General features: G+C 38.1%; 1 protein-coding gene across 8 annotated transcripts; it reads right to left on the bottom strand.

Moving 5' to 3' along the window:
• Nucleotides 1–448: 448 nt before the first annotated feature.
• LOC306884754 (core histone macro-H2A.2-like) lies at nucleotides 449–8,719 on the bottom strand. Of its 8 annotated transcripts, none has more exons than XM_079440932.1 (11): nucleotides 8,386–8,719; nucleotides 7,956–8,075; nucleotides 5,355–5,389; nucleotides 5,084–5,265; nucleotides 3,486–3,592; nucleotides 2,961–3,149; nucleotides 2,775–2,882; nucleotides 2,122–2,221; nucleotides 1,880–1,969; nucleotides 1,254–1,428; nucleotides 449–1,120 (listed from the first exon to the last, which is right to left on the bottom strand). In XM_079440932.1, exons 4-11 carry the CDS (start codon nucleotides 5,253–5,255, stop codon nucleotides 955–957), a joined length of 1,107 nt encoding a protein of 368 aa, XP_079297058.1. In that variant the 5' UTR covers nucleotides 5,256–5,265; nucleotides 5,355–5,389; nucleotides 7,956–8,075; nucleotides 8,386–8,719; the 3' UTR covers nucleotides 449–954. The 8 variants fall into 8 exon arrangements, with proteins under 8 accessions (XP_079297058.1, XP_079297059.1, XP_079297063.1 ...); XM_079440933.1 differs by having other exon boundaries at nucleotides 8,405–8,719; XM_079440937.1 differs by lacking the exon at nucleotides 7,956–8,075 and having other exon boundaries at nucleotides 8,386–8,714.
• Nucleotides 8,720–18,468: the final 9,749 nt, after the last annotated feature.

The following is an 18,468-nucleotide window of genomic DNA, read 5'->3' as shown; positions in this document are numbered from 1 at the left end:
TGTTTTATTAACATCTACACCTACCCCTTGCAATAATAGTAAAAATAGTAATTGTACACAGTGTGACGACAATTCCGCTGTATTGATGTGCGCATGCCCAGTAACCAGACATAATTTAAATAGAGAAAATGGGGATTTGGAAGAACGTGACTGAATGAATGCTGAAAAGTTTTGAAAATTGAAAGGAATTAAATTGTCATCTTGTCCTCACCTTCATGTCATTCCAAACCTGTATGACGTTCTTCTGTGGAAAACACAGTGTTTTTGGTCCATACAATGGAAGCGAAGGGAACCGAAAGTGTTTGGTTGCCATAATTCAAGATATCTTTAATGTTCTGCAGAAGAAAGAAAGCCAAACTTTTTTGCACGACACGAGGATGAGCAAATTAATTAATTTTTGGGTGAAGTTGTGTGTGAATGCAAACTTGTATGGAAAAAGAGAGTGAGGTGTAAAACATTTTTTATTTCAAAGCAGAACAAGAAACACTTTTTTTCTTAATTACCCAAAACGGTCAGAAACCACACATGATATCTAGCCAAAAACAACAGTCAAAAGTTCAACTCTGAACATGGAATGTAAAAACAAAGTCATTCTAAGGATAAAAATGGCAAACAATGAAGATTAAGTTGATCTAGTCTAAATGAATGTCTTTTCTTTAAAGGAGAACAGTGAAACATAAATGTGTACAGTACATCACTCACAAATACCCTTGTTTAAACACCTTCCAATAATCTGTTGTCAAAAACATATACCTACAACATCTTTCACCAAGCTGCACTACACTCCACTTAGTACGCTCCTAGTAGCCAGGATGCACTCTCCGCTAAAGCTCACGTTCAACTCGTTTCACCTTCCCACGACGTCGAGGCCGACAAAACCAGTCAAAGCAAAGCTAAAACAGAGCTGCATCGAGGCGTTACACTTTCAAAAGAAATCAAACCCACAACTCAACATCACTTGGCGTCCATCTTTGCCATCTCCTGCAGGTATATCCCAATGCTCTCGCTGTCAAACAGAACAAAGTAAATGTTCTTCAGGGAGGAGGTGGTTGCGGAGACAAAATGGTTCGAAATGGCCTTCAGTATTAGCTGGGCTGCTGTCTGCTTTGGGAAACCATTTCTGAGGGAACAAAAATCAAAGAGGTGAGTAATTTCTGGTTTCTAAAAACTATTTTGCGCCACATTTGCATCGAAACAGGCATGCAGTGTATGAACTTCAAATCTAGTTCACCATCCATGATTGTGATGCTCACCGTCCGGCGGGTAGCGAAGGGAAGGCCACCGACTTCAGCTTCTTCTCCTCGGCAGCAGACAGACAGTTCTTGACTGTTTTCTCGAGCTGATCTTCACACTTCTCTGAACCCCACTGAGGAACGTGACAATGGATGATGAAACGTGCTGCCATCCCATTGGCTTGGCTCACAGCCACTGCAGAGGGAATAAGAAACGCTCCCGTCACAACAGCAGCAACACACAGAAATGTCTTACTTCAGTAACTACAGGGAATTTCTTCCCGCTTTCTTGTTTTACTTTTAAAGCTTCCACACCTTTTGATCAAAGAATCAACGGACTGAGGGAAATGAGTCCTTGTTTTGGGCTGATTTTCCATGGTATGTCAGGTAACAATCTCTGTAGTACACTTCTTAGTGTACAAATGTCTCCAATTACTACTGAAGATTTCACTCATTTCCTTTTTCATGCACGTAAATGATCCTAAAAATCCCTGGTATCACTAGTTTTCCGTGACGGCTGTACTTTTTTTCTATATTAAAATATTTAACAAGGTCATTTCCTGCCCCTTTGAACATTGCTAGAGCGCACACACTAATTCGAGTCTGCTTTCTGTCAGCTTGTGTCAAGAAATGTGTGAGACTTCAACCTGATGCAACCTCCAAAGGACCCTGGCTTTTTCTCAGCTCCTTGATGGTCTCTAGGAAATCTTTTCCTCCTGCTTTCTCCAGAGCGTTACCTGTGTTACAGCACAGAAAATAAATGAGCTTTTGCCACATATTTCAATATACAGGCAAACTGACACTTGCTACACAAATCTAGCATTTTACCATCTAGCGAATGTAATTGACAATAATTTAATAGTAGCTAAAAGCAGCGTAATGCACTGACCGATGCCCTCTTTCAGATCAATCTCTGCGTTTGTGGGATTGATGATTCCCTCCACTTTGATCGTGCCGATTTTGCTGATTTCACTCTCTGTAAGGGACAGCTGATAAACAAACCACAGTAACTCATTATTGCATTAAGTTTTAAATCACCAGTGTATTAGCACTGTTACCATAAAATATATATTCACAATACACGATTTTACTGCCAATATAAAATGAATCCAATCTGTAAATATTGTGATGATTTTGAAGGTTGACTTGCGGGGCAAATATGATTATTAGTTGATTCCATTTAGGGGTCGCCAAGGCTAATATCATTTACTTTGATAGCGTTGAGAATCCAGTCCCTCGTCTTAATCACTGTAGTCGTTTAAAGATTCTGTGTAACTGTATGAATGTTTATTTTAAGTTCTATTTATTTCAGTGATTCTGTTCAAAATATCAGTCGCAATGAATCAAAAACCTGATTCAACTATTCAATTGTTTAACCCAAGACTGTAAAAATGAAAAGTGAAAAATATATGTAGGTAAATTATTAAATCTTTTTTTGCATTCGAAGGTATATAAACTTTATAATGTGCGCTCTAAGTGTTAAAATAAGTCGAAAAAATAACGAATTCTTTGGTAATGTGTGATAAGCACAGCTATTTCCACCTTTTGTCCAAGGAACAAGCTTTTCGCAGAGAGAATAGTAAATCCCTCTCCTGGTCCGTCTTCCAGTGTTGTGTTGGCATCTGCCTCTTTGTCATTCTCTGTGCTTTTCTGCATGAAAGAAACATTATTAGTATTCTCACAGACAAACATGGTTCCAGAGCAACATATGTATGACACTGCACGCACTTTGGGTTTGCGGCCTGGTTTTCCTTTGCTCTTTTTGCTGGGTTTCTTGATGGGTTTCCGGTTCACCCTCTTCTCTGGAACGGTCACCTGAGTCTCCACCTTCACCCTGCCTCCTCTCTTCTTGGAGAGCAGCTCAGGATGGATGCGAGGCAGAACGCCACCATTTGATATGGTCACCCCTCTGAGCAACTAATCAATAATATAGAAAAACAACTGTTTTCTATTTGAATTTATTTTTTAACAGTTTTAACCAATAATATTTCACAATATTAGTCTTTTTACTGTATTTTTGATCAAATGAATGCAGCTTTGGTGAGCATAAGAGACCTTTCAAAAACATTTGACCAGTAGTGGATATAATAAGGTTGTGTAGCCTAACTAGTATAAAAGTGGACTACTCAAGCAAAGGTGCCATGGTAGCCTTCAGCAAAAAAAGCAGCGCACTGCAAGTTGTTTTTGGACACAAAGAGTGTGCTAAACATTAACCCTACCCGACCTCAGTCTATTTAACATGTAATTCATTACCTGGTTGAGTTCTTCATCGTTGGCCACAGCCAGCTTGATGTGTCTTGGAGTGATTCTCCCCTTCTTGTTGTCTCTTGCTGCGTTTCCAGCCAACTCCAAGATCTCAGCTACAAAAACATCAGTGCAAGACTCTCAAAACTGTAATATAGTTAAACGATTGCATAATGACAATAGACCCCTTTCATGTTAGTAAACATTGTGACGTTTTTCTGTGGGCGGAGCTTAGGTGGTGGCTGACCTCTTCACTAACGCTATGAAGTCTGTTAGCTTGCTTTTTAAACAATAACTTGAGACATTCAGATTTTACCTGCATATGTAAGGGCTGTATACTGTCCAGGACCGCGTTTTTTGAGAAGGTTAACTTTAACGGATGAAATTGGCCGACCTGTACCAAAGACTATAGAACACCCTTAAAGAGACTTTGCCTGTACTCACTCAAAAGGATGGACGATCTGACAGGATTCCCTCACATCTAACAGTGACTCACATCTAACGTGTACAGTTAAGACAAACTCACCATGTATCTAGTCATGAAGATGTAATATATATTTCAATTTCAGCGGGCAACTATTTTTATAGCTACATTATTATTCCAGCCACAATTACTCATAATAATGTATATACAATGACACATGATTAAGCGTATTATCGTCAGTTTGTTGTTTTACACACATGCACACAGACATTATTTCATACACGACATAGTACTGAGATCCATAAGAAATCTTTAGACGCACCCATAACAACAAAAGACAATACTTTATTGAACCATTTCTGATAAGTGTGCGCTAAGTGTGCGCGAGCTTTTTTGATGATCGTTTCTGTCCAGTCCGCTCGTTTTATCTCGTTTAACCACAGCTGTCGTCGTTTTTTTTTTTTTTTTTGTCTGGCAATGGCAGCAGCGTTAAAATTTAAATATTTCAAAATTCTGACTTTATTCTCGCAATTCCGAGATTATATCTCACAATTCTGATAAGAAAAATCAACTCGACATTCTCTCTCTTCTGAGTTATATCCCACACATCTGGCTTCTTTCCCCTCAGAATGGACAAACTCGCTATTGTTGAGTTAAATCGAGTTATAAATCCGAAATATAAAGTTGCATTTGCGAGAAAAAAACGTCTCAAAAAAGAATTGTGCGACAAAATACGTAACGCTAAATTTAAAATGTTATAGGTTTAAATAGTATTTCATGCTGTAACTGTAGGGCAAATATAATATGTTTCCTATGAACTGTATATGTGAATATTATGTAGACCAATTGTTTAAATCAAATTTATGCTTTAAAAGTAGAGTAATCATAGCAGGTTTCATTCATTAGTCTGTCCGTTTAAACGTCTGCGTTTAGCTTCAAACGGCGTTTTTGACGACAGTATTCTATAAAAATGATTAGCATTCCGATTCTGACATCCAAAGGCACAACAGTACATTTTATCTCTTATTCTGTGGATTTTTCCCGTTTCGCTCCGCTTGTTACCGTGTGTTTCTGCCACCACAATGCGCACGCAGCCGAGAGTGACGTCTACATGAAACTGGTCTATAGATTTTTTGGTAAAACATAATTTCATTCCACAACAAAGGAGAATCTGGATTCCCACCTGCTAAGTACTCAATGACAGCTGCCATGTAGACGGGGGCGCCCATGCCAATGCGATACTTGTGGGTTCCTGTGCGCAAGTAACGCATCATCCTCCCGACAGGAAAAATGACTCCTGCCCGGGCAGAACGAGACAGCTTGGTGATCTTTTTCTTTCCTCCTCTGGCTGACATCCTGCCTTTTCTGTGGAGACAAATCAAATGTTTCTTCCATCGTCATCTTTTGATCAAGGTAACTATCCTTGTAATCAAAACCTCAGTCATGTGACCCACCTCCTCTTGACTCACAGTGCCACTGGATGGAGTACCTACAGAGGAATCAAGACAAAATGATTCATTCATTAACATCTCTGAACGTAAACTCAACAGTCTCCATCTGCTTCAACAGATGATAATCACAGACACGCTCTTATCCATGTCAATGACTAAATTAGCACGAGAACAAAGGTAATACGAAGGCACATTAAAAAGTTGGCCACAATTTAGAGACTTTTGATGACACAAACTCGATTTGCGTAATGAGAAAATGTATAACCAAAAAACTATCACATATTGATCACTTGGATAAAGTCAAACACCACAAACTTCAAAGCTGCAGTGTTGTGGGAAAGTGGAGAAGATGGAATATTTTTGCCTACACCTCTTCAAAATTTTAATATTTGTTGTACGGTATGTTGTATTATATTAAAACTAAATCCTGAGGGCGATGTCATATCCTGGTTGTTTCAATATTCAGAGAAAATCTGCATGCAATTGTAGTGTGACTGTAAAATTAGTGCAGCTCTTAGTAAAAAAAAAACAATTGGGCTGCATCCGAAATCGCATACTTCCCTACTACATAGTAGAAAAAACAGTACACGACAAAAGTAGTATGCCATACTACATACTATTCAGAATTACACTTATGCTATATAGAGTGTACATTTTAGCGTTCACAAAGTAGCTAATTACTTAAAGTACCTACTGAAGAATGTATGTGATTCAAGACGCAGTCTTGGGCGCCATCTTGTGAATAATAAAAAAAATGGTATGAACACTTAAGTTCAAAGTATACTTTAGTTTTGACGCAAACATTTAGCGTATGCCCAGCCCGATCTCACGGCAATTCGTACATATTTTACGAGGTGGCTAATTCGTACGACCGTACGAATTCGTACGAAATTCATACGATACACCTAACCCCGCCCTTAAACCTACTCGTCACTGGGGTTTAGACAAATCGTACTAAATCGTACGAGTGAGGTCGTATGAATTGGTACGAATTAGCCACCTCGTAAAATACGTACGCATTGCCGTGAGATAGCGTTGGTATGCCTGCAGCCTATCGCATAGCCTTTTAAAGAAGACTCTGTGCTATGTACTATGCTGACAATGAAAAGTATTTTGTGCCTTGCTAATATTATGGACCCGCGTTTAACGGTCACCAGAATCGTAAATCCTTGGACGTTTTTTTATATTTTGATTTTTAAAAAATATGTATGTACATTTATAACACTATACTTTGTATTCTATCAAATTACAAAAATAAAATAAAATACTAGTTAACGCTAATGCGAGGGTGTTTCTAATGCAGCGTCTATGAGAGAGACTGTAAATTTAACATCGCTCTCTCTTCTGAGTTTTTCTTTTGCTATTTGAGCAAATGGGAATGCAAAAAATATATATTTGTGGTACTCTCCCATTCTCTGCTCTTCTATGACTACTTCCGCTGCTGAGAAACCCGGAAATGGGAAAAGGGCCGTTATTATTATATGTATATATTAATTATAATTATATAATAAGCATGTTTTTTTAATGGTCAATGGGGTTTTTTGATGGTTAAAAGTGTCCCAGGTAAAAGTTAAATAAAAAAAAAGTTAAAAACAGGTAAGATACAGAGAGACTGACATAAACTGGAGAAAAATAGCCATATAAACTATAACCTTGATTCCGGATTAATACGTTTTGATAAATTAATACGGTTTCTGTGTTTCTCTCACTGTCCAATCAGTAGTTTATGTCATATTTATTTGGTAAATAGCCATGTAATTAGCAGGATAATGTACATATTGGTGGTCAATAATAATAAAAGCTTAGTTATTAATTTTTTAATTATTTTTTTTGATGGATGAAATGTGACACGTTCTTCACATATTTCATGAGATTTACCCATATAAAAATCGTTTATAAGCACAGCATGCGATAAGGTATTCATTTATGTTGAACATTACACACAGTTTTTATTTGTTTGTTTATTTAGTTGACGAACTACACAAACATGACCCAGGGTCTGCACTGCCATCAAGAATTAAAGGCGCAGCGCTTGTTTTAAGATAAACAGCGGACATTCATAAACACGGAGCGCGATTCCTCCCCGTTTCGCCTCAAATATGTTACAAAAGACCCTCCTCCTGCCAGCAACAGCACATTAACACCATTATATTCAGTCAGGATGCGGTACGTGATCAAAAGGCCATCGCCAAATCCGCGATTCAAAGCGTACGATCAAAGGCCTCGCCTCAACTTCACTGCTTTTCCGTTAAACGCACACAAAACACGGACATGTTTGTATTCCAAACACATTCGGTCGTGCACAAATTCATAATCTTGGTTTTAAGCCCGCTCCTCCCACATCCACTCACCCCCATTTTGTTTTTACCTCGTTGGATTTACACAGTAAAACATCGCAAGCGAGTGATGCGTTTCAACGCGACGCGACACAACTGGATCGTTGTTGTTCTAATCAACGCATCTGCAAGCGAGCAGCGTTCAGCTTCGTGTTTTATAACGCGAACGCTGTCGTTTCGTCGCGCGCGTCGCGCACAGTGCGCTCGAGCCGTATTCGCATGCATGCATCGCGCGCTTATCAACTCAATATCTCGTGCCAATATTTACCTGTTTGTTCTCTACAAATGCGTCATGTACGAAATATATCTGTCCTCTGATAGGCGCGAATAAGGAGCAGTTCCTGGTCTTATTCCTATTCTGTCCTTGTGTGCTGAGCCTCTGCTGTTCCTTAAATAAAAAAATAAAAAAAATTACAGAGAGAGAGAGAGACACCGCGAAAAACTACAGCAGCCAGTACCACCGTACTGTCGATGGAGGCAGGCTTTAGGCTACTGCTGCTTCTCATTTAAAAACATTGCATTCATGATATGAAATACATTACAGCGCAGCCAATGCAATTCATGCTAAATGCACCAATAAGCGAATATTATGTGGATATAATGCATTATCAATCTCATCCAAGAGGGGGTTATTGAGAGCAGCGTGCAAAAATAATCCGTCACAGACGGCTGCAGGTGACTGGGAGATTGATACTTACTGTAAAAATGTCTCTTCGCCTGGTCTCTACGCGATGGCGTGTTGATCTTCATTCATTTTCACCTCTCCTGTTGCCTAATGAACTCAATCTAATGTGCGCTTTGAAAAATAACCTCACGCGTTCCCTTGAGTGGTGCACTTAAAAATCAACCCTGTTCATTATGAGTCAGGATTGCTATATAGCTGCTTGGTTTTGTATATGAATCTCTGGTTAATGCAGGATCTGAAAGGCTGGGATAATGGCCTGTTTCAATAGCGTTTAAGTGTCTGCACAATCTGTGCTAGACCGAGCTGGTTCTACAGAGGGCAGTCAGAGATCAGAATTCAGATGCGCTGTTGTGTTGCTGTGGTCCGGTAAGGGGCGGTGTTGTATTATGTTGGGTTATGCTTCCCCAGAGCCCATCAGACAAGGACTAACGTTGCTCTGGGACGAACCAGAATCAAATATTAAATTTTAATGTACATTTCAAGCATGCACATTGCATAAAATATGTTTTAAATGCAAATTCAAGTTACACATGGCAGGACTGCGAGAAACATCTTTAATCAGGTTTCATGTTTTCATCCAAAATGTCACTGAAGGGTTTTTTAATCTTAGATGCCATGGTTCCCAAATATGTTCATCCTTATGCGAGAAACCTCATGCTAAAATTTAAAAGGCAGCTGTATGTTTAGAAGACCCAAACTATGCTGTGAATTAACTAATATAATACATTCATTAGAGCTGATATTAATTTTATTGCTTACTAAATTACTGTACTGGGTGTCAAGTTTTGATTATTCATCAGCTGGAGAATTATTTATCTCAAAGTTCTAATTTGATATTTTTTTCCTCTGTGTCAGCTGTGGTGTGGACTTTATTAAAACTTCATTGTTATTATTATCATTATTGTTACAGTTATTGTCCTTGGTGTGAGCAGGCCTTTACTGAACTAGATTGTTTTGTTTTTTCATCTTCTTTAACCATATCCACAGAGACCCTTCTTACTCAATGCTTTCTTAAGTGATTTTATGTCTAAAAATAAACAAATAAAAAATTACCTTTGAAAGAAACCTACAAGATTTTATGTTAAAATTGCTTCTGAACAAACACAATGTGTAATTTCTGAAGTCACCTGTGTTAAATGTTTAGATGGTAAGTGACAGTGAAAATAAATGAATAAATAATCTTTTAAAAATGTTTTTTCATATAACTAAAAATATAGAGGACAGCCGAGTCTGCAAAACCCATTGTGTGGCAGATTCCTTACGTTACCACAGAGAGACTTAGAAAATGATTTCCCCAGCCCTGCACACTCTTTTGGGGCAACTTTCAGGGATAAAATGAGCCTTGCCTTCAGAACGGGCCCAGGAGGATGCTGGGAAGAGCGACATGTGTGCTCTTAGTCAGCAGAGCCAGACTGAATTATCTAAACACCTGGTTCCAGCAATCTAAACAAAGAACTGGTGCTGACTGGACCTGCTCTACAGGGGCCCTCGGCTCCAGCATCTCTGTGATTCGAGCTCAAATAGACGTATGACATATGCTTATACAAATAAAACTCAGTCTGTCTGAGGTTTGGTGATGTTTAGAGAAATTACATCTTCTTTAAGTGAGTGAAACTAAATGAAACGTGCTGCATCAGCAAGCTGAAGAGAAAAATATTTCCTTTATTTTAATAGTGCGAGCTGAATGTAAATACAGACAATATGCTTATTTGTGGTGAAACCTAACTTCTCAAAGTATACATCTTACAGAATATAACATCATGTAATTCAAACCTGTTACATGCAAAATGAAGCTGTTTTTTTATGTTTTCCATCTGTGTTTTCTTATAGCCGTTTGGTGCCTTGACGCTGAATTAATTTTCCCTTCTTGCTTATTTTAGCACTCATCCAAATAATATGCCACTGAAATATACCTTGTTATTCTCTATAGGAGTGTGAGCAAGTTATTTATTGTGGGAACCTGTCAATAGGTATATCTTTATTGCACTGTCCCTTATGCATTTATTCTTTAAGAATTAGCCTATAATAAATTAACATGTATAAGGGATGTTTATGATGACGTATAATTTTTGAAAGATTGTGTGTTTGTGAGTGAGAAGAGATTGTTTGAAGATTTGATATTAGCTTATTAGAAGTTTTGTAAGCCTCTGTTAGTTTTAAATTTACTTTATTGCTGGTCTTGTACTCTTGCTTTGGAGAAACTGACATTTATAATTAATTAGAGGAAACACAGATGTATTAAGAAACATAGGACCCCCTTTATATAATTTGGATTATTATTTAACAATAGCAAATACAAAATGCAACTAATTTTCTTTTGTTAATTAATTTCTTTTTCAGTCCATTATTATTATTATAATTAAAATTTTATTATATATTTTGGGGTTTCATTTTTATTGTATTATTATAATTTTAACTTGATGGCCAAAATGATTAAAACAGTAGTATTTTCACCGGCTTTTGCTGTAGTGTGTCTGTAGGAAATATCAGTTTACATTTCCAAACATTAATTTTGCCATTAATTGTATAATCCAGTGAGATTTTCATTGCACAAGGAGTCTGACAAAAGCCAGTGCTCCTCAGAGATCTGATCTGATCATCATCAGTCTGTCTGGAATCACATGAAGAAACAGAACAAACTGAGACAGACTAAATCCAGAGGAACTGTGGCAACGTCTCCAAGATGCTTTAAGAAACCTACCTGCAAAGCTACATTACTGTTCAAAATTTTAGGCACTTGTGTACAAATGCTGTAAAAAGAGGATGCTGTCAAAATGAATGTCATAAATAGATTTTCTTTATCAATTAACTTCTATTAACTAAATTAAATCAACATTTGGTGTGGCCATCCTTTGCACTTAAAGCAGCTTTTGCCCTTGGCGCACTTTCGCTTAGTTATTCAGATAGCTTAGCAGCGTCACCTGATTAGGAATATTTCCCTCAGATAATGCAGATGTTTTATTTATGATTTAATTTAAGACTTTTGATATCAAGACAAGAGCGTAAGTTGTTTGTGAGGAGTCCTTAACAGGAACAAGCTGTCCTAGCAGTGGCATGATTCAAAAAACCCATCAGAAAAAAAACCCCATGATGCAGCTCTGGCACGGCTACCTTTGCCAGGTATTTTTAGGCCTCAGACAAGCAGGCGATGGTGCGTCTCCATCTCTCAGACCACAATCCACAAAAAGAGCCACCCTTGGGGATGCTGTGAATAAACTTCTGTTTAACCCATCCCTCTAAGGTCCAGTGTCATTGCAAAGGACCCTTAGAGAGTCTCAAGGCAGAAAGAGCTGTACAGAGAGAGAGAAAGACAGCGAGGGTAACAGAGGAAGCGTCTCAGATTACACTCAAAGGGGGCTGCCGTGTCAAAATAGGCCTTCGGAGTGGCGACAAACCATGGGCCACTGACCTTACCCCTTTGCCAAGCCGAACATTCCTGCCGGATATTTTTAGAGGTGGCATTTAAAGTTGGCAGAGTATCAACTCCCAGGCAATCTGCAGTATTTCCTGTTCCTGTAAAATAGGGAGGTCTGGGACACAAATGCCCACCCAGACAGGGCCTGTCTAAAAATAGACATGTTAACCACGTTTTACTTCAATTTGATATTTTATTGATTTGTAAATTACAGTTTCGTTTATAAACCAGCACACATTGTGTTGTGCTGAAACAGAGCATTGTTGACATTGCTGTTCAATATTGAACGAGATGAATTGTGGTCCTGGTCCAACCTAAACTAGGGTGAAATACACACACTCATGTAGATCTGTGAAAAGGCTGGGCGGTTGCTTTGATCACTGTTTATGAGGAAAGCGCCAGAATGACCAAAACGTCCATCTGTCCAACTTTGCTAGTTAAGCCAAACATTCCTCAAAGTGGCTTAATTTGAAACAGGTTAGCCCAGGTTAGCCCATTTTAAAAGTTGAAATATCAGGTAATATTCAGCGAGCGCCATTTAGGCCACGAGTCATTTGAGGGGAGATTTTATTTGTTGGTGAGGCAATATCTGTAACTTGATGTGTCACATCATCTCTGAACATTACATACTGTATGATCTTGTTGATGTTTATAAATGGGCATAGAATATTGAGATCTTGTGTTTCTCCCTGCCAATCAGTCGTGTAATTACTTTACAATAAGGCTTGGTTATAGCCCAATATGCATTTTGTTGGATTTGTAGTGCATTTGACTATGTTTTTTAATTTAATTAAATTTTTTGGCCTATAGAGGTCACGGGAAAAGGAAATGTTGCAAGCATCATTCGAACATGGTCAAACTTTTGAACAGTAGTGTACATCAGGATTCCAATTACTTCCCCTTGTAAAAAACTGGATTAGATCCATCTCCATTTCATATCTGAGAACAAGTTGTCACTTATCAGACGCTTAATGTTTGCTCTGCTTTAAATGATCACCCTTGACTCTGGGCACAGGGACACATAGATCACTGGAAGTGTGTGAAATGAACAAGACAGCTTCCCTGTTAACAAGGGCAGCAGCAGTGAATCCAGCCCTAGTGTCACAGATGCTTGAATAAGTGCCTGTTTTTTTGTTGGAGCTGGGATAGACAGGATGGCGATGACAGCGTGTTTCCTAAAGATAGTGTTTTCCGTGACATGGGCTAATTGGCGACGAAAGGCTGAACGTAACTGGCATTATCGGATCTGAGTTTATGATCCTCAGACAAAACGGAGAGTGTTATTGTCCTTTTCCATGATGTTATGAATAAAATTCATGCATAAATTCTTTTATTGTTTCCAAAGCGTAAAATCTACATTCAGGATAGTATACTAATGTCTTTTCCATGACCTCACACTTATGAATATGGTTGAACAGTTTCACCTGTGAGGTTTGCCAACTGCACCAAAGAAAAATTACATTTTTTATACCACATTTATTTTGAAATTTCAGTAAACTACACAAACAAAAACTAATCGTAACACATTCACAGTATATGCCTTGTGAATTAAAAACAGAATTAGGTGGTGAAATATATTTGATCTTACATAGCATTTCACACATTCCAATTTAACATCTGTCTTGGAAAATTATAACAGGTCTAATAACAAATCCCTCCCTCATGTACAACCTACAGTATGTCCTGTCAATTTTTGCATATCAATACCATGAGTTTTTTATTCGTCGTACTATTTATACGCACTTTCATGAGATCGGGTAGGTTGACAACACTGTGTGAAATATAACCATTTTATGTCTTTTGATGTTTGTCCAAGTGAAACAGCGTATGTAATGAGAAAATATGTTTGTTTTTATTCATCAGGAACTGATTAGATTGTGAAAGCCAGTGTTACAGGCCAGAATGTCTGGCAAGGGGTCAAGGTCTTGTGGGTTAGCATGGTCCAATTATGGAAGCCCATTACCACTTAAAATATGATTCGGTAAGTCATAAAAGTTTAGTGACATTTACTGTTGTTTGGTGAATTTTGTGGCCTAAATCCAGTCATTTCAATAGGAATCCATGCATTCTAGAGTTTCTTGTGAGGGTGAAAGATTTCACATGCAGATTTCGCAGTGGGTTCAGGTTGGTCATGTGGATTCACTGTGTTTACCAACAAAAAGCTGCTTGGTTTGAAAATGACTTCGGTGCTTCATACATCGCTACACTATTGACAAAGGACAATGGACCTTTCTGCCAGCAAAATGTGATCATAGCTTCATAATAACACACAATATCTCGGAATAATGACTTAACATCTCATAATAATGACAACATTCTCATAAAAAATACAATGGAAGTCGATGGGGACCAGAAACTGAATATTCTTCAAAACAGTTTTCTTGAGGGTGAGTAAATGATGACAGTATTTCTATTTTTGGGTGAACTACTACTTTAACATCTCATAGAAATACTAGCTATAAAAAAGTTCCCCTTAGAGGGAACTTGAATTGTGTCTTCTAGCGGTTGTTAGAGGATGCAGTGTCTCCTTCCATTCTCAGGGAGCCATGGTTACATGTGTAACCTGAGACATTTCTCATTATTATGAAATGCTATGTCATTATTATGAGAATGTTTCCTAATATAAAGAAATGCAAGTCATTATTATAAGAATCTTACTCATTATTATCCCTTATAGAATCATGACGTAACTTACCTAGTTCAACCACAACAATACCCCTGCTTTTTTAATAACTTCTTTTGTGATTTACAGAAGAAAGAATGTTGTTTGGTACGACATGAGGGTGAGTAAACGATGACAGAATTTACATTTTGGGAAGAACTATCCCTTTAATGTCTTTGTGGTTTGACACACAGAGGTGCAGACCGTTCTCCAACACTCACTTGATACCTGGAGGAGTGTGTCATGCAGCATATGTCAGACTTGGAGAAGAAGGCTTTGGCCGGCGTCCTCCTAGCTTTGCATCCATCTGGAAAACGAGTCTGGCCCATAAATCAGAGGATCCAGCGAGATACGCTATCACGGGCTGGCAACAGGACCCGCAACAGAAATGAGGGTCTATCATGAAAAAAGAGAAAAGTTACGACAGCAACATATAGAATTGCCCTCACAAATACAGATGTTTCTGGAAGCGCAGCAGCTCCTTTCCCAGCAACAGCATTCACCATCTGCTGAATCGCTCAGTTCACCTTTTCTGTGTACCCCTGCACACCAAGCACTTACCCAAGATAAACACTGCTATGTTATGTGAAATGAGAGAGAAGTCAAGTCAAGTAGAACATTAGAATCTGAGCACTGATGGGGAAGCACAGGTTTGATTGTGTGGATGATTTTGAAATATGCTCGCAGGCTGCATTTTTTGAGCAGAAATAAATGTATTTTAAGAAATGTTAAAAACAGTAATATTGTGAAATATCATTGCAATTTAAAAGAACTGTTTTCTATTTTAGTATATTTTAAAATGGAATTTATTTCTGCTATGCAAAGCTGAATTTTCAGCATCATTACTCAATGCTCAATTTGCTGCTCAGTTATTTTCTATGTTGAAAACAGTTGTGCTTTTTATTATTATTACGGTAACTCTGTTCTGATAGTGTAGTGCAGAACAATTGCAAATACTTATTCAAGTAACCATATAATCATGCAGATAAATATATATATATCAGCTGTGGGAAGTGGGAAGAAAATCTTTCCCATATGTTTTGCTGTTGATGTCAACGCTAGATGACTAATCACTCTAAGGTATTTTGACACAAATTTATCTGTCACTTGATAGAAGCCAAATTAAACAGATGCAACGTGGGCAGGTTGTGCAACATGCCTTCATCCTATTCTTAGGCCTGTGTAGTTCAAGCAAATATTCATGTTTTGATGTTTGAGTGTAAGTATATGTTTTTGTTTAGTTTTGGATGATAAACAGTTTTGGTACTGTTTTGAATCACCACTTGAGGTCTAGAGTAAATTTGGGCACTAAAGCAAACCAGCTGAGACTCTAGTTGCTGCAAAACCAACAGCCCTGAAAGTGCTTTAGTACACTGGTTTTATAAGATAATAATACCATGGTATTTTGATATACACAAAGAAATATATTGCAATATTCATATTTCATAATAGTTACATTGTACTTCAAAGAATGCCATAGTATTACTTTAGTACATATCCACTTTTTTTTGGCAGCATAGCTAGTGTCCATTCTTTATAATCTGCAGTTATTTTTATTTTAATACAGTATGCAAAAAGGTAGTGAAAGTCTTGTACACTAACTGTCTTGACAACTCTGAAACGTCCTGTTTAGGCCCCTTGTTTATTGGCTTGTCACTTTGAAGGACAGTTACCGCAACAACATCACATAACAGTGTTGGATTTCAAAGACATGGCGGCATTCAGGCTGCTCATGTGTGCATCCCTTTGAAGCCCATGACTAGTATCGGATACAAACAATACTGGATAAATATAGAGGAGGTACATTAGGTATTACGTGGAAAAATAGAGCGGAACCTCTGCACCTTTCACATTTAAAACCGTAAAACACACACGACCAGAGATCAGACTCATAGGTAAAAATTTTTTGTCTTTAATTATAACTGTATATATAAACAGTATATATGTATATGTATGTGTGTGTGTGTGTGTGTGTGTGTATATAACTTAGACTATACTGTTCAAAAGTTTGGGGTTAGTAGTAAGAATATTGAGGTGAAGGAGGTGTTGGGCAGAAGAAATGAATACTTTTATTTAGCAAGGATGCCTTAATTACATCAAAAGTGACAAAAAGCCATTCACATTGCTGTTCATTTGAACTTTCTGTTCGTCAAAGAATCATAAAAAAAACAGGGTTTCCACAAAAATATCAAGCGGTACAACTGTTTTCATTAATAATAATGAGAAATGTTTCTTGAGCAGCAAATCAGCATATTAGAATGATTTCTGAAGGATACAGAAACAAAGGCTGTGACATGAGCTCCATTCATCGTGTCTCCACTTATTTTAGATGTGACTGAGCACAGTGTTTATAGAGCAGGTTCAGTGACCTCTGGAGCCATGCTCATAATGGGGTGCTGACCCGTTGGCAGCGCAACCCGAGAGAAGTCCTTGACCCTGGGGAGGAAGAGTTTATGTAAGCCCCAGGGCACAGCCTGTTTGGGCTACGCTGTGGCTTTCAGGTATGTATGTAGGTCCAAATAAGCCTGCTGTGTGTTTAATTCAGCCAGAGGATGAAAATATGGATTAATAAATATGGAAACGACACACCTGTTGCTTAGTTGTATTAAGAATGGAGAATGACAGAGAAGAGGTTGTACAGCTCCCATATTAAATCATTGATCAATCCATCAAATCAAACCTAATCCCTGCAAATAAAGGCAAAAGAAGTGAAGATGGTAGCTACTGTGAAGTCCTGCCACCTGACACCTGTCCACTCCTCCATCAGCAGAACCTCCTGCAATCTGACACAGCATGCTAACCTGAGCGAGAATGTCACCTGGTGCACCCCTGAGGTCAACACGGGCCGTGTCTCAATGACAGACCTCTTCAACACGGCCTTGTTCCTCCGGCCCTGTGACATCCACTCACCTAATGACCTCTGACCGTCCCTAAAATACGCAGTGAGGTCCAAAAAAAAAAAGGTTTTGAAAAAACGAAAATAAAGACACACGTTTGTAAAATAAATATTTCAGATTCTGTACTATTTCTAAGTCTGTATCTAATAACTTAAGTATTTCTGACTTTGATCATGTGACTCATGATTAGGGTTAGGATTAGAGTTTGGTTTAGGGTTACTTGCATGTAATTGTGCATAATTTATTGTTATTATAATAATAAAAGTACATGTAACGTGTAACAAGGACACCTTAATATAATGTGTTACTGAAGCTTTTATCCAAAGCTACTTTCAAAAGAGGAACAAAACAATTCAGCAAAAGAGTCAACAATCTACAATGCCATGTTTATTTGACAACTAAATTATGTAATATAGTGTTACCGGATGCAAAACAGAAGCATTTTCATCGGTGGTCTCAGACTTTTGGACCCCACTGTTTTATGAAATTATACATTGCTGTAATATAATGTTCTTTCAAATGCAGACAATAGAACATGTTATGGATATCCACAGTATACAGTATATGACCGACAAAGCTGCCAAAGGAAACAAACGCAGTCTCACGACTAACTGGTCTTGGACTATCTCAGCGCTGTACGAATGACAGGTCCTTGAGAAAGAGGATGATTTGTGGATGTTAAGGGAAGGGTTGTGCTACAGCGACCCTGTAGGAGGCCCAAAGTAGCTCTGCAGCCTTCACATACCTAAAGACGTAGAGGATGAGATCCACGTAGAGGACATGTGACACCTCCAGGTGGTCACCGCTTACTCTGACCTGAACTCAAGGACTTCTCTCTGTGTGCTTAAAATGCTATAGCAAAACCAAAACCATTCTTTTATTTGATCTCCAGCCAATCTGTGTCTTGTTTTCAGTGCAAAAATTAACTCTTGAATTCGACCATGGAAGCGGACTGAATGATCCAGGGAGAAGACTGTCGTTTTCACCAGAAGACCAAGCAGTTATAACATTTTGATTAAACATTATGAAGTTGAAAAGAAAAGAAGCATACTGTACATAGTGAATCGTTCACAATAAGATCTATAGCATGCATTTACAATATAGATGATTTTCATGATGGTT

Source organism: Barbus barbus (genome assembly GCF_936440315.1).
Source record: "Barbus barbus genome assembly, chromosome: 18".
Classification (NCBI taxonomy): domain Eukaryota; kingdom Metazoa; phylum Chordata; class Actinopteri; order Cypriniformes; family Cyprinidae; genus Barbus; species Barbus barbus.
This window is presented reverse-complemented; position numbering and strand designations above follow the sequence as displayed.